The sequence below is a fragment of the Anthonomus grandis genome, chromosome 4, assembly GCF_022605725.1.
Source record: "Anthonomus grandis grandis chromosome 4, icAntGran1.3, whole genome shotgun sequence".
Lineage (NCBI taxonomy): Eukaryota > Metazoa > Arthropoda > Insecta > Coleoptera > Curculionidae > Anthonomus > Anthonomus grandis.
In genome coordinates this window covers 4344250-4372031 of record NC_065549.1, presented here as the reverse complement: position 1 = coordinate 4372031, position 27782 = coordinate 4344250, and the positions used below count along the sequence as shown (strand labels likewise).

Here is a 27782-nt window from a genome sequence, read left to right as displayed (position 1 = left end):
TTAGAACAATTGTTGACAATACCCCATTTAATACCATGCTTTTTGTTTTATGAAAATATTTCAGTTACTTTTTTAGATATCGGACATTGAAATGAGTTGTCACCTTTAAAATCAAATATGCTTCTTAGACTTCACTACCCACAAAGGTCAATATTTTAAACACTTTCAATTAAATAAGTTTGAACTATTAAGAACAATTGTTGAAAATACTCCTTTGAATATTATGCTTTTTGCTTTATGAAAAAATCTTAGTTAGTTCTTTATATATTGGACTTTGAAGTGAGTCGTCATCTTGAAGAGCAAATATGCTCGTTGGATACCACTACCTAAAAGAGCCAATATTTCAATAACTTTTATTCAAATTAGGTTGAATTATTAGGAACAATTGCTGACAATACCCCATTTAATATCATGCTTGTTATTTTATAAAAATATTTCAGTTACTTTTTTAGATATCGGATTTTGAAGTGAGTTGTCACCTTTAAAATTAAATATACTTCTTAGACTTGACTACCCAAAAAGGTTAATATTTTAAAAACTTTTAATTGAATACGTTTAAAATATTTAGAGCATTTATTGACAATACTCTTTTGAATATTATGCTTTTTGCTTTATGAAAATATTTTGGTTAGTTCTTCAGATATTTGACTTTGAAGTGAGTCGTCACCTTGAAGAGCAAACATGCTCATTAGACACCACTACCCAAAAGAGCCAATATTTTAAGGACTTTTATTCAAATTAGGTTAAACTATTAGGAACAATTGTTGACAATACCCCTTTAAATATCATGCTTTTTGTTTTATGAAAATATTCCGGTTACTCTTTTAGATATCGGACTTTGAAGTGAGTTGTCACCTTCAAAATTAAACATGCTTTTTGGACATCACTACTTAAAAAGGTCAATATTTTAAAAACTTTTAATCAAATAAGCTTTAACTATTAAAAACAATTGTTGGCAATACCCCTTTAAGTATCATGCTTTTTGTTTTATAAAAATATTCCGGTTACTCTTTAATATATCGGACTTTGAAGTGAGTTATCACCTTTAAAATCGAACATGCTTCTTGGACATCACTGCTCAAAAAGTTCAATATTTTAAAAACTTTTAATCAAATAAGCTTGAACTATTAAGAACAATTGTTGACAATACCCCCTTTAATATCATGCTTTTTGTTTTATGAAAATATTCGGGTTACTCTTTAATATATCGGACTTTGAAGTGAGTTGTCACCTTTAAAATCAAACATGCTTCTTAGACATCACTACTCAAAAAGGTCAATACTTTAAAAACTTTTATTCAAATAAGTTTGAACTATTAAGAACATTTGTTGGAAATACTCTTTTGAATGTGATGCTTTTTATCTTATGAGAATCTTTCAATTAGTTCTTCTGATATTGGACTTTGAAGTGAGTGGTCACCTTGAAGATCAAACATGCACGTTGGACATCCCTGGTCAAACACCTACCTGACGTAAATTTATTGTGCTAAAATGCCTGGAGAAGATACATTTTTTTTTGTCGGAAAGCCTGGAAAGAGCGCATTTTCCAATCTTAATAACGCCTTAAAACCAATAATGCAGCCTAACCAAATATCAGTTTGGTATGCCCGAGTGGAGTGTTATAAACGGGCATTAAGAGGTTCATTAGAGTACGAAATCAAAGTAAAGCGGCATGTAATTATAAAGTATTTACCAGTCGTGGATATATCTCGCGGAGGAGTGGGACCCCGTAATTCATCACATAGACAGCTCATTTGCTATTCGTATTATCATAATTTTATTTAAACGCCAAGAGAGTTGACTGGCCTGAAATGGCGAGGTGCAGCGGAATATTATGTCAGACTCGCTCTCTGTACGTTATAATAATGCGAAACGACAGAAATGTGATCTAGGAATTTCGACTGGGCGGAGATTTACTTTTGTTTTTGTTTGTCTAAATGTAGAGGAGTATGTAGTGAGAGGATCTACAAATGGTGGTAAGGGTTTGATTTGTTTGTTAGGATTGCGAGTACTGAAAAGTGGTGCAAAAGATTTTTGTTTTTGGAAAACAGCAAATAAATTAGAAATTTTCAGGGAATAGATAACAGGGTCTGTAAAGTTCAAGTTATTACTTCAACGTCCTGGAAAAATTATTTTTGCCATTATCGGAAGGTCTGGAATTTAAAAAAGAACAAATTAAGTACATACGTATGCAATATCCTGTATGTATGAAATAGTTCCTGGAAAATTTATCCTTTTATTAATTTCTAAAAAATTTAAAATTTCTAACATGAATACTAATACTTTTTTAATTATATCATTATAAAGTCAACAATTTGAATTTAGATTATATATTTTGATTTTTTTCCAGGCAGTACAACATGATGCAAAAAAAAACAAATCAACCTTCTGTAAAAATGTATATTTTTATTATCAGTTTTGAATATTAATTTAAAAAATATTCCGGGCAGTTGAGGTGTATTTTAAGTGAGATAAATTAAGTTTCTCAGAAAATCTATGTTCGAAATTAAAAAAGAAACTATTCCACCTGCCTGGACGAAGTTAAACATTATTTCAACTGCTTAGAAGAAAATATGAAATTATTTTAAATGTCTGGATATTTATCAACTATTTGAATAATAATTTAAAGAATATTCCAGGCAGTTGGAATGTATTTTAAGTGGGAGGAATTGTGTTTCTCAGAAAATCTGTGTTCAAAAACTAAAAAAAGACTTTTCCAACTGTCTGGATAAAATTAAACATTATTTCAACTGCTTGCTATAGGATCATTTCAAATATCTGGGAATTTATTATTATTTGAATTATTCGAATATTAATTAAAACAATATTCCAGGTAGTTGAACTGGAATTTCAGTGAGAGGAATTAAGTTTATCGGCAAGTAAAAATTATTTTAAATACCTGGAAGACAATAAGGAATCATTTCAAATTCCTGGAAATTTATGAACTATTTGAATACTAATTAAAAAAATATTGCAAGCAGTTGAGTGCATTTCAAGTAAAAGGAGTTTCTCAAAAAAAACTGTACTCAGGAATTAAAAGGAGACTTTTCCAGCTGCCTGGACGAAATTAAAAATTAGTTCAGCTGTCTGAAGAAAAGCACGGAATTATTTCAAATGTCTGAAAATCTGTGAAATATTAAAATATTAATTAAAAAAGTATTTCAAACAGTTGAAATGTATTTCAAGCCAGAGGAGTTGAGTTTCTCATAGAATCTGTGTTCAGGAATTAAAAAGAGACTTTTCCCTCTGCCTGGAAAAAATTAAACATTATTTCAACTGCTTGGAAGAAAATATGAAATTATTTTAAATATCTGGACATTTATCAACTATTTAAATAATAATTTAAAGAATATTCCAGATAGTTGAAGAGTATTTTAAGTGGGAGACATTGAGGTTCTTAGAAAATCAGTATTCAAAAACTAAAAAGAGACTTATCTAACTGTCTAGATAAAATTAAACATTATTTCAACTGCTCCCTATAGAATCATTTCAAATATTTGGGAATTTATTATTATTTGAATTATTCGAATATTAATTAAAAAAATATTCCAGGTAGTTGAACTGGAATTTAAGTGAGAGGAATTATTTTAAAAGTCTGGAAATTTATGAAGTATATAAATTTTAATTAAAGAAATATTCCAGGCAGTTAAAGTGTATTTCAAGTGGAAGAATTGAGTTTTTAAAAAAATCTGTGTTTAAGAAATGAAAACAGACTTTTCCAACTGCTTGGAAAAAAACATGAAATTATTTCAAATGTCTGGAAATTTATGAACTATTTAAATATTAATTAAAAATATATTCCAAGCAGTTGAAATGTATTTCAAGCAAAAGGAATTGAGTTTCTCACAAAATCTTTGTTTAAGTAATAAAAAGAGACTTTTCCATTTGCCTGGATGAAAATAAATATTATTTAAACTGATTGGAAAAAACATAGAATTATTTCAAATGTCTGGAAATTTATAAACTATTTGAATATTAATTTAAAAAATTTTTCGGGCAGTTTAAATGTATTTTAAGTGGGAGGAATTGAGTTTCTCAGGAAATCTGTGTTCAAAAACTAAAGGAGACTTTTACAACTGTCTGGATAAAATTAAACAATATTTAAACTGCTTGGAAAAAAACATAGAATTATTTTAAATGTCTGGAAATTTATGAATTATTTGAATATTAATTAAAAAAATATTGTAAGCAGTTGAAGTGCATTCCAAGTGAGTGAAACTGAGTTTCTTAGAAAATCTGTATTCAGGAACTAAAAGGAGTATTTTCCAACTGCCTAGACGAAATTAATAATTATTTCAGCTGTCTGAAGAAAAGCATGGAGTTATTTCAAATGTCTGGAAATTTATGAAGTATATAAATTTTAATTAAAAAAATATTCCAGGCAGTTGAAGTGTATTTCAAATGGAAGAAGAGTTTTTCAAAAAATCTCTGTTTAAGAAATGACAACAGACTTTTCCAACTGCCTGGAAGAAAACATAGAATTATTTCAAATGTCTGGAAATTTATGAATTATTTAAATATTAATTAAAAATATATTCCAAGCAGTTTAACTGTATTTTAAGTGAGAGGAATTGAGTCTCACAAAATCTGTGTTCAAAAATTAAAAATAAACTTTTACATTTACTTGCACAAAATTAAACAGTATTTCAACTGCTTGGAAGAAAATATGGAATTATTTCAAATGTCTGGAAATTTATGAACTATTTAAATATTAATTAAAAATATATTCCAGGCAGTTAAAGTGAAATTCAAATGAGAGGAACTGAGTTTCTCAGAAAATCTGCGTTTAAGAATTAAAAAGAGACTTTTTCAACTGCCTGGAACAAATTAAACATTATTTCAATTATCTGGAAGAAAATATCGAACCATTTCAAATGCCTGGATTATTTTATAAAGTATTCCAAGCAGTTAAAAAGTATTTCTAGTGAGAGAAATTAAGTTTCTTCCAAAATCTGTGTTCAAAAATTAAAAAGATCTTTTTTCAACTGCTTGGATGAAATTAAAATTTATTTCAAATACCTGAAAAAAATGGAATTATTTTAAATGTCTAGAAATTGATGAACTCTTTGAATTCTATTATGAAAAATATTCCAGGTAGTTGAAGTGTATTTCAAGTGAGAGGAACTAAGTTTGTCACAAAATCTGTATTCAAAAATTAAAACGATCCTTTTTCAACTGCTTGGATGAAATTAAAATTTATTTCAAATGCCTGAAAGACAATATGGAATTATTTCGAATATCTAGAAATTTATGAACTATTTAAAATTTACTTAAAAAAATATTCCAGGTAGTTGAAGTGTATTTTTAAGTGTCTTAAAAGATAATATTTGTTCAAGAATTTAAAAAAAAATTACTGCCTGAACGAGATTAAATTAAACATTATTTCAACTGTCTAAAAGACAATATTGGATTATTTCGAATGTCTGAAAATATACGAACTATTTAAATATTAATTAAAAAATTATTCCAGGCAATTGAAATGGATTTTAAGAAAAAGGAATTGAGTTTGTCAGAAAATCTGTGTTTAAAAATTAAAAAGATACTTTTTCAACTGCCTGGATGAAATTAAAAATTATTTCAACTGCCTGGAAGAAAATATGGAGTTATTTCAAATGCCTGGAAATTTACGAACTATTTAAATATTAATTAAAAAATTATTCCAGGGAATTGAAGTGAATTTAAAAAAAAAAAATTTAAAACAATTTTTAATAATTGAAGAGATAATTTTTCAACTTCCTAGACAAAAATAAACATTACTTCAACTGCTTGGAAAAAATATGGAATTATTTTAAATGCATAAAAGAAAATATGGAATTATTTTAAATGTCTGGCTATTTAAATATTAATTTAAAAAATATTTCAGGCAGTTGAAGTGTATTTTAAGTAAGAGGAATTGAGTTTCTTACAAAATCTGTGTTCTAGAATTAATAAGATCCTTTTCCAACTGCCTGGAAGAAAATATGCAACTATTTTAAATACCTGAAAATTTACAAACTATTTAAATATTAATAAAAAAAATTATTTCAGGCAGTTAAAGTAAGAGCAATTTTAACTGAAAAATTTTCAATAAAAGTAATTTTAATTAAGAGGGATTGACCTCTTAATTAAAATTAAATTCAAAAGATTTAAAAAGATACTTGCTCAACTGCCTGGACGAAAATAAACATTATTTAAATTGCTTGGAAGAAAATATAAGATTATTTCAAATGTCAGGAAAGTTAACAAAAATATCCAATCGGTTGAAGTAGATTTTAAGTGAGAAAAATTGAGATTTTCACAAACATTATTGGAATATATTTAAACTGCATTTACTTGAATTTCCTTTTAAAAATTTTTAAAAAAATCAAAAATAACAAACGTCAATTAAATGTAAGGAGTTTTTTTGCGAGGAGTCTAATAATACAGGAATTATGAATAAACCCAGATATCTACAGTATCATACCTCTACGGTCCAATTTAAAACTTATACTGTAAATTTTTAATTTAGAAATAGATAAGAAACCGCACGTCGTATTCATTTAAATTATGCATTTAAATTATCGGATCATAGAAATATTATTATTGACCTCATATATACATTATAATGAATAATCACGTTTCAATAACTAACCCAAATATAAAATGCATAAATTGTTATTATAAGTAAAAGAGCGTCAAATATACTTAGGCTCTGAATGTAAATTAAAATAAGAAAGATTTTTCAGCAATAATGAGATATAAATTACAAATATTAAAAATTACTTAAAGGTAATAGGAAATATCTGCTTTTTCTTTCATTTTCTAACGAAAAACATGAACAGTTAAGTAATATTTTGATTTTTCCAGGTAGCAGTACTTACGTAAAAAAATTATTTCTATGAATGCCTGGAATTTTTGTTGGTGATGGATGAGCGGATAAAGGTGAGCAAAAAATAAAAAGACAGTCTAGTTGTACCTTGAAGGTTTGACAATTCACTCACTCACCACCATAACCCCTTGAGAGGGCCAAAAAGCAAAAATAACACATCTTTAACGAAAAACCTTAAAATTCCCTCGATTTAAATCGAACGCAAATGCCTCCTTAAAATCAATTAAGAAACAAAAATAGACAGAACAAATTAAAAGCATCCACTTCACGTCATCGTGGATCAGGTCGCATGTCTCCAGCGCGTTCCATGCGTGCTACACACATCACGAATAAAAGCGGAAATTGCCAAATCGTTCTGGGGAAATTAATGAATTAACAAAATAATCAAGACCGCTGCACCTAATCAAGCCATATATACTCATGCCAAATGTGTCGGGCAGATGTTTGGATCACATCATCATCATCGTGAAAGAGAGAAGGAGCAATTCATTGACATGGGGGGGTTAGAGGTTAAAATTAGATGATATTATTGAACCTTTGGTTTAGGGTGGGATGTCGGGTAGTTTTGGAATAGGACTGCTGTATGGTGATTAAGGTTTTAAGTTCAAATTTTTTTTTAAATTGGAATATTCATAAGTAATAGTTCAATAAGCATGTTTGATCTTCAAAGTGACCACTCAATTCAGAGTTCAAAATTTTAAAAAAATTGTTGGAATATTCTCTTAAAGTAAAAAATATGTTATTTAGAAGAATATTCTTAACAAAATTTATTTAAGGTTCAAATAAATCTGAGCAAAATTTTGGGAAATATCAGCGTTATATCTATTTAGTGGAGTCCAAGAAGCATGTTTGTATCTTCAAGGTGACCCCTCATTATAAAATTCAAAATTTTAAAAACTAGTTCGAATATTCTCTTAAAGTAAAAAATATGTTATTTAGAGGAATATTCTTAACAAATTTTATTATAGTCCAAGAAGCATGTTTGTATCTTCAAGGTGACCACTCACTTCAAAGTTCAAAAACTAGTGAGAACATTCTTATACAATAAAAAATGTGATATTCAGAAGAATATTCTTAACAAATTTTGTCAAAGGTTCAAACAAATCTGAAAAAAATTTAGGAAACATCAGCATTTATATGTAGTGGAGTTCATAAAGCAAATTTGACACGTGGTTTCCACACGTGGTCTCAATTGAATGGAATTTTGAGTCGTGATTTATTTTTTTTTTATTCCGATAATGCTCTTCACAAGTAAGAGCTAAACTAAAAACAAATTCAAAACTCTCATGTCAAAACACTCCCAGGTACCAATTTTCGTTTAGAAATCGGCATAATTTAGGAAATTATGCAGATAAAACTAAAATAAAGATAAATTGAAAACCAAGCATTTTAAACGCCACATTTATAAGAACTTTTAACCTTAAAAATACCCGAAGAATCACTGATTAAATAACACCATGTATAGCGAAGGTTTTCAAGGTCCCGATTGTCTAGAAATTTAACTTAAACGAGTAAAAAGAAATAAATAATATACTCATTTCATTACAAAATTGAGTTCCAGAAAACTCATCTTACAAGAAAACTCCCTTTGCTAATACAGAAAAAATAAAACCAATCAAAACCAAAAACTCGGACCTTTTTGTACTTTACGATTCGGACGTAAAGCAGAAGCACTCCCCCGGCAATTTGCAATAAATCAACATTTTGGTAAAATAGGTGAGACGACTCCTAACAAGATTTGCTCCAGTTTACGACCACCGTGAGAAGAAACACACATTCGTCGATTGTAAAATCCGCTTTTCGCGTACAAGAAAAACCTCCACCTTCGGTAAATCTATTTGCAGATAAATGATCAAATCTTTTTCGCCTATTTCGATAAGAAGTATTGGGTCTTTTGAGCGAAATCGTCCGGGTGCCACTTCATTATAACCGAGTTGATTGAGTCATTTACTTTCCCTCTATATACATGAGATTAATACGGGTGCGTCAGAAGGGAAAGTGACCACACGAGCGTGTACTCCTGAATGTGTGACCGGACAACCGGATTTCGGAGTTTTACCCTAACAGATATTTAGATTTATATCCCTTATATTGGTCGCACAAATCGATGATGACGATGATGAGGACAAATTGTGCACTAAGGGGGAGACCTACGGTTTGTTCTCATCCAGTTTACTCGTATGAAACAATTATTTTCCAGATGCTCATGCAACTTCTAATGATGCTGATGGTCAGTTATTTCGGAATGATAATGAACTGATTAACCCTTGTCGCTGTGGGGTGATGTTTATCCAGTTGAACAATGGCCTTGAAAAAACTGGTCGAGTGCGGGTTTCTATGTGTTCTCAGGGTGTTTAAGAGATTATCGAGATTTTTTTTTAAGTTAATGACATCTGTGGCGAAATAGATTTTAACATGGTTTTTGTTTGATGTGAATACTCCTATTAGTTTTTTTTAGATTTTTGAATTTCAAGTGAGTGGTTTTATTAGGGATTAAACGTTATCCTTGGACACCACTACTGAAAGAATCCAAACATTTTTGCCTCTGGCTTAGTTAAATTAATAAAACATGTTAAGAATACTCTTCTGATTACGTGATAAATTATTTGAAATATTTCAGGTCTCTTTTAAGATATCGGACTTTGAAGTGTGTGCTCACCTTGAAGATCAAACATGACTATTGGTCTCAAAAAGATCGATATTTCCTTAACTTTTATTTAAATTATTTTGAACTCTTAAGAACATTTGTAAGGAATATTCCTTTAAATATTATTCTTTATATTACATGAAAATATTCCAAGTACGTTTTGAGAAATTGGACTTTAAAGTGAGCGGTCACCTTGAAGATGACACTGATATTTCTTAAAATTTTGCGCAGATTCGTTTGAACCTTGAAAACACTTTGTTTAGAATATTCCTCTGAATAACATGTTTTTTACTGTATATGAATATTTTTTGAAATTTTGAACTTAACCTTGCTTTTTGGACTTTATGATATATAAACGCTGATAATTCCTACAATTTTACTCAGATTGGATTTTAAACCTTAAACAACATTTATTAACAATATTCCGCTAAATATCACATTTTTTATTGTATAAAAATATTCCCCTTAGTTTTTAAAATGTTGAACTTTGAAATGAGTGGTCGCGTTAAAGATCAAACTTGCTTCTTGGACTTCAGTACATATTAATGTTGATATTTCCCAAAGTTTCACTTAGATGTATTTTAACCTTAAATAAAATTTATTGAGAATATTCCTCTAAATGAAATACTTTTTAATTTAAGAGAATATTCCAACTAGTTTTTAAAATTTTGAATTTTAAAGTGAGTAGTCAGTCACCTTGAAGATTCAACTTGCTTTTTAGACTCCATTACATACAAAGATCAATATTTCCTAAAATTTTGCTCAAATTCACTTAAACTTTAAACAAAATTTGTCAAGAATATTCCTCTGTTGTATTCAGAGATATTCAATTTAATTTTGTATGAATATTTTAACTAGTTTTGAAAATGTTTAGCTTTGAAATAAGTGGTCACCTCGAAGATTAAACTTGCTTTATGAACTCCACTACATATAAACGTTAATCTTTCTTAAAATTTTACTTATTAAAAATATTCCTATAAATACCACACTTTTTACTACATAAGAATATTCCCAGTAGTTTTTAAAATTTTGAACTTATCATAAGGGAGTGATCAGCTTGAAGATCAAACTTGCTTTTTAGACTACACTACATATAAAGGCCAATACTTCCTAAAATGTTGCTCAGATTCGTTTGAACCTTTAACAAAATTTGTTAAGAATATTCCTCTCAATTCCACATTTTTATTATATAAAAATATTCCAATTAGTTATTTAAATTTAGAACTTTAAAGTGAGTGATGGCCTTGAAGATCAAACTTGCTTTTTAAAATTGTAATTTATAATCAATAATAATAATAATCTTTATAAGGCATAAATAGCTACATACAAAAACCAATAATTTCCCCAAAATAAAAATAAAAATACTTCTAATAATAATAATTTCAATACATCTAGATAGTACCATATACCTAGCAATAAATGTGTCATTGTATATCGTAAACCAATAGTTTGGCTAAACGAAACAATTTAACTTATTATAAAATGCATATAATTAATTAAAAAAAAATTATATAATTACTTTAAAATATGATTATTATTAGTTTTAAAAAATTAATTATTTTTTAAATCGCCTTAATTTAAACTCAATACTCAATTGAAAAAACTAATATAACACCTTAGATTGGCTCTTTTCTATACATGTGTAAGTTTCTATTAGTATCGCTTTTCAACTATAATTGATTTTGGGATCTTAATACCTTTTTCTCAAATTTGGTAAAATTTAACAAAAAACCTTCCTAATAAACTTTCTCCAGAATAAAAGTAAATAAACCATAAACCTATAAACAAACAAAAATATCTCTTTTTCTGGTCAGTTTTTATTATAATTTCGAAATGTTATAGCCAATGGGTTGCCTGATAAGGGAAGTATTTTGATATAATAGACCATTAAGTTGTACAAATTATTGCATTTGTTAATCTCGGGTATTGACTAGAGATACAGCTGATACTACTACTATACATTTGACTGGAATAAAAAAGTCTGTCTTCCTGGGCTTTTAGAGACTTTTTTTTTATTTTCATTTTTCATTATTTTATATTTTAGGCATTACTTCAAACTTTTGGTTTATCAATTATTCCAGGCATTTCAAGTAATTCATAAACTTTTCTAGATTTTTGATTATTTCAAGCAGTATTATTCAGGCAATTTTAATGGTCAGCATTTAATGTGACTTCCGTTAAGTAATTTTTAATTTATCCCAGGCAGTTGTTGACTTTTATAAGTTATTCCGGGCATTTAAAAAGGCTTTCAAACTCTCCAAGGGAGTTATTGGCCCTTTTGAGTTATTCCTGGCATTTTAAAATTTCTAAAATGATTTTTGGGTATGTTAAGGTAGTTGTTCAGGCAGTTTTAATGGTCATCGGGTAGTTCGACTTTTGTTAAGTAGTTGTTAATTTATTCGAGGCAGTTGATGACTTTCAGCAGTTATTTCATGTCTTTTAAGTTACTTTTAAGCTCGAGATATTTAATTTTTTATTTAAAAAGAAGACTGAAATGTTCGCTACATTGGAAACTGAGTTATATGGAAGGGTTTAGAAATACACGTTTTTCGTCGTTAATATAATTAAAAAAAAACAATATTTTACTACCTTTTAGAAAAAGGGTTGCTGGATGCCTATGGTTACTTTAAAATCTGATGTGAATAATTTATTTAAAACGCGTTAACTTATACCAATGTTTAATTGACAAATTTTTCTGTTCTTTTACTAAACTTCTTATGCAATTATAAGAATGTCCTCATCTTTTATATACATGTAAAAAAAATATGCCATAAGTTGCAATGGTATCCAAAAGTTGCGTAACAAGAGAAGTAAGGAAAGGGTATTAATAAAAAATTATTAATTTTTCAAAAAAAAGGAAAATCACCAAAAATACACTAAAAAATGCCAAAATGATCAAAACCAGCATTTTCAGTCATATTCAATTTTTTTCCTATAAAGTAGTGGTTGAATTTTCTTCAATATTAAAATTATATTTTTTATTCTATTAAAGTTAAAAATATATTTAAGTTTTATTTTTGATTTTTTTTTAATAGGCTCATAATACACTTCTGTCCAGTATACTTATGCCAGAAGCACACTCTTTTTATTGACTGTCTACCTTAATTGTTTCCAAGATAAAATTTCAAGAAAATTTAAAAACCACTGGAACAATTTGGAAATGCTTGAGAAATGTTTCCCCATTAAGTGCAAAAAATTTAAAATATTAGAATTTACAATAAAATGACTAGCGCGGATAATTCCTCAATCAAATCAAAATAAAGTTTTTCTTAGTGTTTGTTATCATTCTTCAAACTAATTAAAATAATTTGTCTGTTTTAACCAGAAAATTAGCAAAAATTATTTAAAAAAAATTGTCCAAGGGTCTTCATATTTTTTAAAATTCAATTTTTGATCTAAAATCTCCATTTTAGATCTAAACACCATCACAACTTAAAAAAAAAGACTCAATCCTCTCTTTATAATAATTTAATAAGTTGCGTAGCCAGAGGGGTAAGGAAGGGGTGCTAATAAAAAATTCAAAAAATTAATAATTTTTCAAAAAAAAGAAAGATCACCAAAACTGCACTAAGAAATGCCAAAATTATCAAAACCAGCATTTTCAGTGATCATTTATTTTTTTCCTATAAAGTAGTGGTTGAATTTTCTTCAATATAAAAAATTATATTTTTTATTCTATTAAAGTTAAAAATACGTTTTATTTTTATTTTTGATTTTTTTTGTATTAGACTCATAATACACTCCTGTCTGGTATACGAAGCACACTCTTTCTATTGACTGTCTATCTTAATTGTTTCCAAGATAAAATTTCAAGAAAATTTAAAAACCACTGGAACAATTTGGAAATGCTTGAGAAATGTTTCCCCATTAAGTGCAAAAAATTTAAAATATTAGAATGTACAATAAGATGACTAGCGCGGATAATTCCTCAACCAAATCAAAATAAAGTTTTTTATAGTACTTATTATCATTCTTCAAACTAATTAAAATAATTTGTCTGTTTTAACCAGAAAATAAGCAAAAATTACTTTAAAAAAATTGCCCAAGGGTCTTCATATTTTTTAAAATTCAATTTTTGATCTATGAATCAATCAATCAATCAACTGTTAAAAGACCAAATCCTCTCTTTATAATAATTTAATAGGTTTTTAATCTGATTTATGGTTATTAAAAATTAGCGCTTCGAAGGATTAGCCGCCAAAGCACAAATGCACAAATGTGCAACTTTATAGTTTTTAGGGTCGATTTTATGCGATCCTCAAACTAAACCCGAATAGTTTGTTGCTTTCAAAATATAGACGTAAAATACGTGATTATGGGGTAAGCCGGCCACTATTCGCTATAAATTATATTTTCTGATTTAAGGCCATTTATATATAAATTTTTACAATGTATACAAGTGGCCGTGTAGATTAAATTGTAAATGGTTTGGCGGCCTTTGTGAAATAAAATCCTTTGTTTTCGTACGTTTACCGCCTCGATTCGAGTTTGTTTAGATGCACGGCTTAGATCAAAGTTCGGAAAATCGTTAATCCGGTATCAAAGGAACTATCATTTGATGAATTAAGACTTTACTACAGCGCGTATATGTACGCCAGCAGTTGGATCTTGTCCTCTTATTCACTTACGATAATATTTTGATGGGGTTTTATGGCATTTTTCATTTTTTCTTCTTTGTCTCACGGATAAATAGACATTGAAAACTTCAAGGAAACTCAAATATTAAATTTCTCATGTAATAACAATAACTCTACCTATTCATCTTATCTACCTATTGTGTATTTGACCCATATTTACTTGTGAGAAAATGATACATCTTTAAATCGATAAAACTTTATTTTGGCTTAATTGACCAACATTTTTAAGTCAAGGTTTAAAATTATTAAAGCAACTTTTATAAATTATAATATTTACATATCAGTTTACTAAATAAATATGCAGTTAATGGCAAATGAAATATTACGATGAACAGATCTTTTTCTTCTTAATTGTGAGTCCTTGGATGGAAAACGCCTTATAGAGCTAAAAAAAGGGAAGAGGCGAATCGTTCCATGTATTTGATCATATAAAGACATAGAAAATAAATCATTAAATTTTATAAAAAAAAGTTCAAATAAACAGACATTGTGCACGTTTTCTCCTCCTCTTCTTCTTCTCCTGCTTTAGGCAGTTTCACCTCTCGTACTGATCCTTCTTGAATCCTAAACAACTAAAAAATGACAGTTGACAGCTCTTTATAATTCTTGGCCTTTGCAATCCAATACTTACAAACATGAAAGTTTCCAAACTGCAGATAAACGCTATCTTTAGTTTTAATTAAATAGGAATTACAAATTTTGTTTAAGGTTCAAACCAGTCCTAGTAACAGTTTAAGAAATACTGATCTTTTTAGGTAGTGATGTCAAAGTATCATGTTAAGTTTTTGAAGGTGACCACCCACTTCAAAGTCCAATATCTCAAGAACTAATAGGACTATTCCCAAGAAATAAAAAGCATAATATTCACTAAAGAGTTTTATACAAATTCTGTTTAAGATGCACACCAGTACTAATAAAAATTAAGGAAATATTGGCCTTTTTAAGGTAGTTATGTCCAAGAATCATGTTGGGTCTTCAAGGTCGAAAATCTTAAGAACTAATGGGAATATTTTCATGAAATAAAAAGCATAATATTTAGTAAAGAGTTCTTTACAAATTTCGTTTAAGGTTGCACACCAATCCTAGTAAAAATTTAGGAAATATTGGCTTTTTAAGGTAGTGAGGTCGAAGAATCATGTTGGATCTTCAAAATGACCACCCATTTCAAAGTCCAATATCTCAAGAATAAATAGAACTATTCTCATGAAATAAAAAATATGATATTCAGTAAAAGATTTTTTATAATTTTTTTTTTAAATTCACACCAGTTTTAATGAAAGTTTAGGAAGTATTGGTCTTTTTAAATAGTGATTTCCAAGGACCATGTTGGGTCTTCAAGGTGATCATCCACTTCAAAGTCGAAAATCTCAAGAACTAATGCGACTGTTCTCATGAAATAAAAAGCATGATATTTACTAAAGAGTTCTGAACAATTTTATTTAAAGTGCACACCAGCGCTAGTAAAAATTTAAGAAATATTGGCCTTTTTAGGTAGAGATGTTGGGTCTACAAAGTGACCACCCACTTCAAAATTTCAAGAACAAATTGGATTATTTTTATGGAACTAAAGCATGATATTCAGTGAAGGGTTTTTTACAAGTTTTCTTAAAATTCACACCAGTCCCAATAAAAATTTGATACAAATGACTTTTTTATTTAAATACGAAATAAATTGAAAGAAATCCCTTTAAAAACGTGCGCGATATGAATTCCATCAAATCGATCGTTGGCACGGCGCATCCGGTTGTTCTTGGCATGTGTTTGCCAGTTGTGCATCTCTCAAAACCCCATGACACATAATAAAATCTGGCCAATTAATTTACGAAAACATTTAATTTGTTCGGTTGGTCATACATACGGGACCCGTACGTTCAAATTTAATTAAATTTTTGTAAATATTTTTGGATCAGATTAAGACTTACGGGAGTCATTAGACTTATATAGACGATTTCTTACAAATCATTGGCTATACAGGGTGATTGATGAAGTAACAGACAATGCTCTATCGGTCTAAAATATTTTTTTAAGCGTTGCCGCTTATATAGAAAAACGGCAACACCTTTGATTTTTTGAATGGAACATATATCTTTAGATATTTTGATGCCCTGCTTGATTTTGACTCTTTTTTACTCATACTTCTTTATACCTATCGCAAGCGGTTTTCAAAAAAAACTTGCGTGGTTTTTATTAAAAACCAAGTAAATTAAAAAAAAATCGATCCCTTTAAAAATAATCTTTTTTTATTAAAAGTTTGTTAATTTCTTGAAAAACGCTAAAACAGGTGTGTAGTTGAATTATTTCAGGAATATGTATGAAAATTTTTTTTTTACTGGTTTTTGGGCATTTTATAAAATTTCGAAAAATTTACATCGACCTCTCCGAAAATTTATTTTTTCTTAAAAAGTCTGTAAATTTTTTAAAAAATGCTAAAATGAGCGCCTAATTAAATTATCTTAGGAACACGTGTAGAAATTTTAAAAAATTTTTAGAAAAAAAATCGAAATCTTTTTTTTCTCAAAACCTTGTCGATTTTTTGAAAAGCCCTGAAGTAGGGATCCAGTCAAATTATACCAGGAATTTGTGTAAAAATTTTCAAAATTGTATTTCAACTGGTTTTGGAAACTATAGGCATTTTGTGAAACTTGAACTGAAAAAAAAAATCGATTCCTACAAAATTTTTTTTTCAAATTATTCCAGGAATATGTGTTAAGATTTTTAGAATTTAATTATTACTGGTTTTTGAGTTTGAAGTATTTTGTGAAATTTTTGGAAAAAAATCGTCCTTACCAAAAACTATTTTCTTATCAAAATTCTGTATACTTTTTTTAAAAACGTTAAAATAGGTTTCTAGTCAAATCATCCTGGGAATATGTATAGAAATTTGAAAAATTTTATTTGCACTTTTTTTGATATATGGGCATGTTGTCAAAAAAAATTCTCAAAACCTTGACAATTTTTTCTTAAAATTCTGAAATATGTTTTCAATCAAATAATCTCAGGAATACGTAAATAAATTTTTGGAATTTTATTTTTATTGGTTTTTGAGATATGGACATTTTGTAAATTTAGAAAAAAAATTAACTTTTATAAACTTTTGTTTTAATTTTTTTGAAAAACACTGAAAACTGTGTGTACGTAAATTATTGCAGGAACTTGTATAGACATTTTTAAAACTTAAGTTTTACTGGTTTTTGAGTTATGGACATTTTGTAAATTTTGGAAATAAAAAATGAATTCTCAAAACTCTTATTTTTTTACAAATCGCTGAAATAGATGTCCAGTCAAATTATCCTTGGAACATGTGCAGAAATTTTCAGAACTTAATTTCTACTGATTTTTCTAAAATTTTGGAAACAATCAACCCTCTCTATATAAATTTTTTGCAATAGGAGTAATAGTTTAGAACAACGACGTTTTGACTGGCATCAACTGGTTCTAGCTCAATGTTTTTGGTTGATAACCTCTAATCTATTAAAAATAAAATCTTAAAATAAACGTTATTCCATAAAAAATGATCTGCTTTAAAATATTTGTAATAACTACTAATGCTCTAAATTAAGTGCCATTAAAGATATCTTGGATGTAAGATCCCCCTTAAAAAAGCCCCAGACCAACAATCACTAATATTTCTTTTATTAACTGATATACAGTATTAACTATTATAATCAGAGTTTAAGTACAAGTGATTATCTACAAGAATCTTTTAAAATTTTTGTAATAGGAGTAACGAGCATTTTAATTTTGCCTCACGCCAGTAGATCCTTGCTGGTCCAGCTTAAGGTATTTGGCTGACAAGCCAGAATTATAGGATATCTAAATAGTGTATTTTGGAGTAACGAAATTGAGAAACAACGTAGGTACAACATGTATGAGGCAGTTTAATTTATGGAGCAAGGGGACTTGAAATATCCCCAAAACAATCAGAGATAATGACACAAAACGAAACCCATTTTATTAAGTTAATTGGTCTCAACACATTTCCTTCAGCAAATTTTAAGTTATCCTTCACCTCACAAAAACTGACCTACTACACCTAGAATCATGAAATTAAGTCCATATGATGAAGACCTTATTCTATTTTTGTTCACAGCTAGAACTATTAAAAGCAATTGAAGAATTTCAAAAAAAGAACTATAAATAGATGCAAGAAACATAATTATTGACAAACATATGGTCCTAAATGGATTTCCAATGGACCTTTTGCCCCCTTTATAAATAAGGGACATGAAATGTGTCTTTCAAGGGCACGAGTTCACCCCTATTAGACACACTTCCAGAAATAGGCAAATGCTCCTTAATATCAACTTATTTTCGACTTTTTGACATTTGTGATCGATTTAAGACGAGGGGTTCCGCCAACTAATGCACTCGTTTGCCGAAAACTTAACTCCGTCTGTTTGATCGTCAGGACGACTTTAAGCGTACCTACTAATTTTAGAATTTTTGGTAATTTATAGACGTTTCGAGATTTGTTTTGAGATTTTTGGGGTTTCGTCTAAAATAAGTAAAAGGGAATTATGGGGATTGAAGGAAGAGTTGAAGCTTTAATGCTTTACGTGGTTTCAATGTGACCTAAGAAATTAAAAATATATTTTTTAAGCGTCTTAGTCACCTGGTTAGGACTTATTTCACAATTTTTTTTTTAATTTATGAAAGTTATTATGTTGAGTTTAGGGTTAAGTAAAGGTGAAGAGCTTGAGGCTTGATTTGCCAACGTATAATGGGCCATCTTCGCTTAATTTTTATTTTTTACTGTCTATTTTCATTATATTGAGAAAAAATGTTTTGCCCTTAAAGTGATTTTTTCTCATATTTAAGTCTATACTGCAAGAAATATATATTTTCCAAAGACTTGAAATCAGTTTCTAATTTGACTTCATCCGGGAAAATATTCAATAAAAAATTTTTAATATATTTCGAGTAGTTCAGATGCCTTTAACGGTTATTATTTGGCCTTGACTTGTAGGTGTAAAGGACCCCAGACAATACAAACTTGGCCACCATAAGACCACCAATTACAAAATAAGCAAAATACATTAATACGCATATAGCGTAACTTGAAACAGAGTATGGTCAGTTGTTTACAAGTTAGATCGTGACGATCGCCACTTTTTAAATTAACAATTTAGTCTGGGACCTTTCAAAACACACATCGTTTCCCCTAATTTATCGATTAAAATGACCCGGTGTTATGACTGTATTAGTCCTGATACGTATAGGGGGACTGGGTCATAATTCGGTAATAAAATTTCGATTTTGATTCGCTTATGGGTGGCAAGAAAGTGATTTACGTCGTATATTTCTTAGGGTATAAAATAATCACATAACATCTTTGGTAGTTGATCGATGTGTTTAACTATTTGATTTGACTGGTTTAAAAGTTATGATTATTTGAATTTTTCTGCACATCAAAATAAAAATAATTTTTTCGCGGTAATTTTTACTACTTTTTGTGATAAATTATTTTTACTGCTTGGAAATATTTTTTCTTCTTTTCCATCACTTTAGGCAGTTGAGGCAAAAAGAACTTCTTCTTCCATATCTTCTAAAAATAGGGAGTAAGTCGCGTTTAATTAAATGAACAGTGTTTTATAAATTTCATTAAGGGTAAAAAGTAATCCAACTTTAAAGTCAGGGGGTCACCCTGAAGATAAAATCAAAATCATCAAAAATGCTAGAAAATATATTTTTAAATATTATGCTTTTTTTTGATAAAAATATCCTTATTAATTTTTGAGATTTTGGACTTTCGAATCTTGAAGGTTATGGTTTTTGGGCATCACTGCTTAAAATTCCTAATATTTCAGAAAATGTTACCTAGACCGGTTAGAACCTAAAGCAAAATTTCACATTTCTTAATATTATGCTTTTTATTTCATAAAGGTAGCTCTATTATTTTTTGAGAGCCTTGACTCTAAAGCGAGTAATCAATCTTAAGATGAAACATCGTTTTTGAGCACAATTACTTAAATAAACGGATATTTCCAAAATTTGTACCTGAAATGGTCTGTTCACCCTTTAGCATGTTGAATCTTAATCAACAATGCTAAAGTGTGTTTCTTTTATTTATTTAATAAAAATATTCTCATTAGTTTTTAAGATTTTGAACTTCTTCAAACACCATTACAAACCGACATTAAGCAAAACCCTATGTAAATTCTACATAACTTAAAACTAGCAAACATGCTCTAAATAAAAGGCCAAATTCTCAGAAGCTGCTTGGTTAAAAAATATCAAGTAATTTACCTTATACTAAGAAAATAATGGCATACAGATTTTATTTAAGATATAAAGTGATCCAGATTAAAGTTTCAAAGTAACGTGGCTCCAAGTTCAGGAACAGGTCGAAGTTCTTTTGCTTTTACTAAAAAGCAAATATCTCAAAAACTACTTAAGTGAAAATTATGAAGTGATTATCTTATAAATTTTCTTAAAGGGAAAATATGATCCAGATAAATTTTCTTTCAGTTATAGGCATTCAAGTCTAGATTGGTCTTTAGCCATCCTGCGCCTAGTAAAAGTCAAATAACTCAAAAACTACTTAAGCAAAAAATATAAAGTAAGAAGCATTATATTTAAAATATATTCATCAATAAGATTTAATTAAAATATCGGGAAATCCAAATAAAATTTTTTGAATTACATGGTTTCAAATCCAGGAATAGCTCAAAGTTGTTTGTTCCACACCTGCTTCTACTAAAAGGCAAATTTATGCAAAACTACTTAAATAAAAATTATATAGTAAGTTGCATTTTAATAAATAAACTTTGCCCTAGAGCAAGAAATAGGAAATAACTTCAATTATATAAAATTCCAGATTTTTGAAAAAACTGTTTTCGGAAAATTAAAAATGACTTGAAAAATGAACTGTTCGAAAATTTTTTTCAATTGCAGTTGAACAACAACTTAAATTTCTGAAAACCCTGTTTTGAAGAAGTGAGAAATTACTTCAACTGAGTCAAAATTTGTAGGAAAAGTCCAAATGTTCAATTTTTTTTAAATTTTTCAGGCAGTTGAAGAACCGCTTGCAATATGAAAAAAATCGGCTTGCAAAAGTGAAGAATTAGTTTAACTGAGGTCTGTGTCTCAACAAACAGTTTTTAAAAAAAGGAGCAATGACTTAACTGCCTGGAATTTTTTTTTTCCCAGACAGAAAAAATCCAGATTTCGTCCAGAAAATTTGTTAACGCAAGTTTATTGGTCATTATGTATATTCAACAAATAAGAAATGAAATCAATTATAAGCATTTTTAGTCAAATTTTTGAAAAAGTTGTTTTCAAAAAGTGAGAAATATCTTCCATTGCCTGGATTTTTTTTTCATTTTTCAGGCAATTGGGTGGGGCATATAAAATACTTAAATAAATAATAAGTTTATTTATCTAAGAGCTACATATAAAACAAAATAAATAAATAATATATAATTACTGGTAAGTTAATACATATTCTTTTAATGATTTTTTAAATATACCTAAACTTGTACAATTTTTTATAAAATGGCAAATTATTAAATTCATAAAGGCCGTTCTGCAATATTGAGTTATACCATTGATTGGGTTTACATTTTTCCACCAGAATAAAATTCTTTCTATTTCTAATGTTATAGCTTTGTACATCTTTAAATACTTTGCTTCTTACACAAAAATAATTTGGATACAAGTTATTTAAAATCTTTTGTTTAAAGAAAACATTTAAGATATTATCTATTGATCTTTGACGGTTTAGAGTCGCTCTCATAGCTCTGTTTTGAAACTCTTGAATTTTGTAGATCGGCAAATTGTAGAACAAAGTTGAGTTCCAAATACGATGCGGCTTGACTATTATACAACAGATGGTTTGTGTATGTTAGATATCTACTTATTCTAAATAAGTAGATGCATGATCGTACAAATTTAGATTAGGGTCAAATATTACCCCCTAAATACCTTATGCTACTCTGAGATACACTTAAGATCAACATGTTTTGCTTTTTTACCAAATAAACAGAACACAGATTTAAATGCATTTAGACATAAATTATTAAAAAAATAGCCAATTAAATATCAGTTTCAGATAATTATTTATAGCCTTCTCATGACAGTTAGTTGTTAAATTTTAGTATGCTCTACCACACCAACAAGATAATTTAAGTACAATAAAAACAATAAAGAGCCCAAAACTGTACCCTGCAGAACCCCATATTTAACAGACGTATAATCAAAAATACTATTTTTAAATTTAACACGTTGTATTTTATTACTGCAATAACATTTAAACCAATTTAACACATTATCGTTTTTTTTTTAATCTTTATGAGTTAAAACACGAAAAAGACCCCTTGTAACAAATAGGAAATGTGTTCAATTATCAGGATTTTTTTTCTCTTCCAGAAAGTTAAGGCAACACCGAAGTAATTGGAAAATTACCTCAGCTAAGTAAAAATTGAGACTTTAAGTGCCTGAAAGAGACCCAACCATTTTTTCCATAATCACGTTATTTTCCAGAGTCAAAATAGGGCCCAAAAAAATTTTTTTTCAAAAAGACAATTATACATCAATTTCTTTTCCTTTGAATCATTTTCGCCTACAGACTTCTCGATCCCTGGGGCCGCGGCACGTTACACCACAACCACGAAATTAAAAATGATAAATTCCGGTGCAACCGTATAATTTTTTGTCACTGGTGGGTATGCGGTGGTGCATTATATGATTGTGTTTTATTCATATACGAATCGAATTAAATCACGTTGAAATTTATTCGTATCCCATTCGGAGAAGAGAGTAGAGAGTAGGTATACCGTATATACCAGCCAGTGTTGTTCTGTCGCATCTCCCCGGCTCGATATTAAAATATAATAACTCCTACGACGCGATAATTCACGACCGTCTGCCTTTTATAGTTCACTGGCAGCAGCAGGGAGTTCTTCTTATGTACATACACCCAAATTTTCAAAATTAATTTGCAAGAAGAAAAAATGAAAAACCTACAGTCTCACTCCACTTGTTTATTAAACATCATTCAGTTTTTAAAATTCTCGACACGTTTCTGCTGATAAAAGTTGAATGATGTTTAATAAACAATAGTACAATTTTTATTTTACCTTAATCTACCACTTCACTAATGGACTATTTCCTCACAATAAATTTGCAAAGAGTTTTTTTTTTGGAGGCATTTTTGTGTATTTAAACGTAAGATCTTACCTGACGCACCTGTTTGAATTGCTCCTCAAAAGACCAGGTGTGCTGTGAGGAGGCGCTTCCCTCTGAAGAGTGTGAACTGCCCGAGGAGGGAGGTTGGGGTTGAGGTGCCATCGGTGGAAGAAACGCAGTCGCGGGGTGCTGAAACGGAAATGGAACCGGGAACGGGATTCCGCCCTCTTGTGGACGCGGGAAGTTCAGTTGGTTTCTTTGGTTTTCGTAGTCGTCCTGAAATAGAGGGAAAAGCGGTCTTAGAATTGTTGTTTTTTTTTAGTGATAAATGATGATTTTAGTGGGATTCTTTAAATTAAGCTCAAGTACCTTGGTGATCATGGATCAGCTTAATGTAATGGAAGCCTGAATTTTAGATCTTGTATTTAAAAGTTAATTAAAAAAAAAAAATTAATTTTCTTAATAATACTTATAATAAAGGCTCCCATTTTGACAAATTGGTGAATGCGCCTTCAAGAGTTGAAAAATTAATTTTCTTAATTCCAGCAGTTGAGGATCAAAATACTTCCTATTATGGCGCGTTCACCATTTCGTCAATTGCTGATTTTTAATTGACTTCTGTATAGCTACATAAATATTCCGAATATAATTAAACACATTGCACATAACACTCTTAAAAAAATTATAAGACACGTTTGATTTTTACTTGTAAGGTCAGATAATTTATTGTGGCACTATCACCATTTTGTCAAAATTGGAAGGATTTCTAACTCACTGTTGTAGCAACATAAATAAGGCGAGAATAATTAAATAAAATGCATGGGAAATAGTGACAAAAACAAATAAACAACCTTCGATTTTCAATAAAAATATCAAATAATTTATTATGGTACTTTCACCATTTTGTCAGGAATAACTTTGATTGGTACTAATATTGACAAACCGGTGAATGCGCCTTCGACATCTAAAAACATAATTTTCTAGATTCAAGGCAATTGAGAATCAAAGTTCATTAAGTTTCCTAATATTGACAAAATGGTAAATGGGCCCAAATAAACTTTGTCATTAAATTATTTTTTTGTCATGGCAGTACTGAAAATTTATCAATTTCTTTGGTGTTACAAGTATTGACATATATTCTTCCGAGAAAAGTCATTTTTAATTAAAACTAATAAAAATGAGAAACTTCTGGTTTCACTTTACTTTTGCTTTGATTATTATTTATTTTTATAAATTGTCAACTTCCAGTACTCTTTTTCGATATTTTTTAATAAAACGCTGAAATAGGTATCCAATAATTTTATTAGAAGATTTTATGTTTTAAATTTTAAGGCTCTAACTTTCTTGGATTCAGAGATATGAGCATTTTGTCACTTTAATTTTTTTTTTTAATTGTCAACTTCTAGAACTGTTTTTTCATGTTTTTTAAATTTTTTGGAAAAACGCTAAAGTAGGTGTCGAATGATCTTATTAGAAGATTTTATGTTTTAAATTTCAAGACTCTAACTTTCTTGGATTCAGAGATATGAGCATTTTGTCACTTTAATTTTTTTTTTAAATTGTCAACTTCCAGAACTGTTATGTCATGTTTTTTAATTTTTTTCAAAAAACACTGAAATACGTGTCCAAAGATTTTATTAGAACATTTTATGTTCCAAATTTTAAAACTCCAACTTCGTTCAATTCAGAGATATGAGCATTTTGTCCCTTTGAACATTATTAATTTTATTAAATTGTCAATTTCCAGAACTGTGAAGGTATCCATTGATTTTATTAGAAGATTTAACGCTACAAATTTCACGATTCCACCTTTCGGCAGTTCAAAGATTGGAGTGTTTTATATCATGTTTTTAAATAAAAATTAATTAAGCTTCAACAATTAAGGGGCTAATATTTAGTGGGAGATCAACAGTTAGGACACCTGAGTGAAAAAGTTTACTTTATTAATTTTACACTGAAAAAAATCATATAAGAAAAAGCCTTATTATACGTATTAATTTTAATTACGAATTGTCAAGTATAATATAGAAATATGAATGCAAAACCTATTTCCACTTAGCTTTTGTAAATATAATTGATAAATATAGTTGATTTCTTTCAAAGTTCTCTTCAACCAATTTGTTCAATACTAAACGGCTTATTGAGGCTTTTAACCTTATTTCTCACTTCGATTAACCCTATTTTTTTTCAGTATTTCCGTAACTACAATACTGTCAGGATTGTTAAGTTCCTTCACGCAAATATGTATATCTTTGAGGCGTAAAAAGTTTATTAAAGACCCTCCCTCTTGGTATGAAGTGTGTAGAATAGCAACCATAAAAAACACTTTAGCTTACCTTTATTGAAAAATATGCAAACATCTTTTTGAATAAATTTCGGTGCCGTTGCATATGTGAACAAGAAACTTCTAGCCTGTCTAAAGTCTTTAAATTCTTTATATTTATTCGAATTAAAACTACAACCCGGGATACTTGATCAGGGTAGAAGAGAGATTTACGAAATTATAAACAAAAAATACAGCGGATAAGATATAGTATTAATTTTGAAGATAATTTATAGAAATAATTTGTTACACGAATTTCGTATTCTTTCTTTTACTATGACATTACCCAATTTTGACTTTTTGTTTGACTCAATTTTGATTTCTTGATTAGGTTATCGATGTGCAGACGATTAAAACGAAGCAAAAATTTCTATTATATCTAAGAAAGGAAAGTACGTAATTAGTAAATGAGTTCATAATAAGTATATTTTTGGTTAGTTGGAATTTTTTTTGGTTTATTTGTACTGTATTATTATCCAATTAAGAAAAAAATCAAAGAAGATCCACACATTGATCATCCTTCACTTAAAAAAAAAACGTGCATCGAGTGCTGATACGATCTGACGATCAAAACAAATCAATGCTCCCTGTCAGCGTGGGGAATTTTTTTTTTTTTTTTTGTTAAGGGCATATCACAATCGACGAGGGCATTTTATTTATTTGTCAGAAATTTATCGACGCCATCACGGACATACGGTTATTAATATCCGTGGCTACACTATATCACCGAGAGAGACAAAAGCCATTAACCGATCGTGATTAATCTCTCGATTACCTTTAAATTTACCTTCGGGGCACTCCGGTAATTTTGCTCTCGTGCGATTTGCGTTTCTACCTCACTTCTTTAGATTACACTACACTCCGAGGGAGAAGGAGATAGTTTAACATTTATTATTAATATTAATAATAATGATAATAACTTTATCTGCGGCAATAGTTTATTATTTATTGTTATTTTAGGCGGTTGCCCCCAGGGTGCTTGGTGCAACTAAAATACACTACGATAAATCGTCGACTACTCGTTATAGGTTTTGCGTGAATAAATAATTTGTAGAATAATCATTATACTATTTTTTTTAATATTTAGCATTTTGGAATTATTTTGATTATATTTTTAGATCAAATTAAATCGAAATATATTAAGTAAAGTTACAAAAAGAAACTTTATTATAGCCTAGGATATTATATTTTATGTTATAGAATAGAGCAGCAGTACCTACTTAAAGTAATAAATACAATGGGTATCGTGAAACTTAAAATTGTTGCAAGCAATGATGCTCTAGTCCAATTGGCTTATGCGCAATATTACCTCAAAAATTCAAAAAGTTATTCGAGTACTGATAAACAGGTTCTTTTACCTTGTACTGGTGTCCTTTTCAAAGAGTTTTTATAAATCTGGTGTAATGATGAATATTTTCATTTTTAATTGATAATTTTAATTACACATTTTAAACTATAAAAATATCAATACCAACCACCACAGTTTTGCAATAGTTGTCTATAATTTACGCATTATTAGTAAATAAGTAGATTCAACAACTGTAGATTTTGAGAAACAAACACTTTTAACTTCTTTTTAAATATGGTCTTTCTATACAACATTTTTCTTAGTAAAGAAGGTGATAAATTGTACATTTTTGGCATAAAATAAGTTATTGATCTTTGTGATGCAAATAGATGAAGTAAAGTTTACATTTAGTTTAACATTTACCCTAGTTTGATGTAAATGATTTACTTCAGTAAAAATTAATTTGTCTTTTGATAAGAAACATAGACAACCAAAAACGTATAAATTTCGAAGATTAAGTAAGTCAGAATTCGCAGACAATTAAAAAGTTGAGTAACAAGGTAGTTTATTAAGTGCTATTTTTAATAACATATTTTGACAAATTTGTAGTAAATTAAAGGTATTTTCATAGGCACTGCCTCAAGCAATTATACCTAAGCAGCGACTCCTCTAAATCTTTATATATTTGAATAATCAGTTTGGTTAATTTAATAAGCTTTGTAAAACATTTTCCTTATTTTACTGCACACAGCATTATTACATGTTCTTTCGATTTAAGATGCTGATCTAGTTGAAAGAATTCGTCCATTATCTCAAAGCGACCTACGTAAAATAAAAATGTCAAATACTGCACCTGTCACGCTTTTTCCTTTTTATATTTTTTATATTTTTTGTTGAATTTTTGTGCCGTGTTAT

At 28.8% G+C, this 27782-nt stretch overlaps 1 protein-coding gene across 6 annotated transcripts in view; it reads right to left on the bottom strand.

Annotated features, from left to right (window-relative positions):
* Positions 1 to 27782, bottom strand: part of LOC126734838 (protein dead ringer-like) — a 235509-nt gene that overhangs the window by 134235 nt on the left and 73492 nt on the right. For 5 of the 6 annotated variants that reach the window (XM_050438607.1, XM_050438608.1, XM_050438610.1 and 2 more), the window contains exon 3: positions 23308 to 23532. In XM_050438607.1, the coding sequence (XP_050294564.1) occupies positions 23308 to 23532 (225 nt within the window). The remainder of the gene's footprint in view (positions 1 to 23307; positions 23533 to 27782) is intronic. The other variant, XM_050438609.1, reaches the window with a different exon arrangement.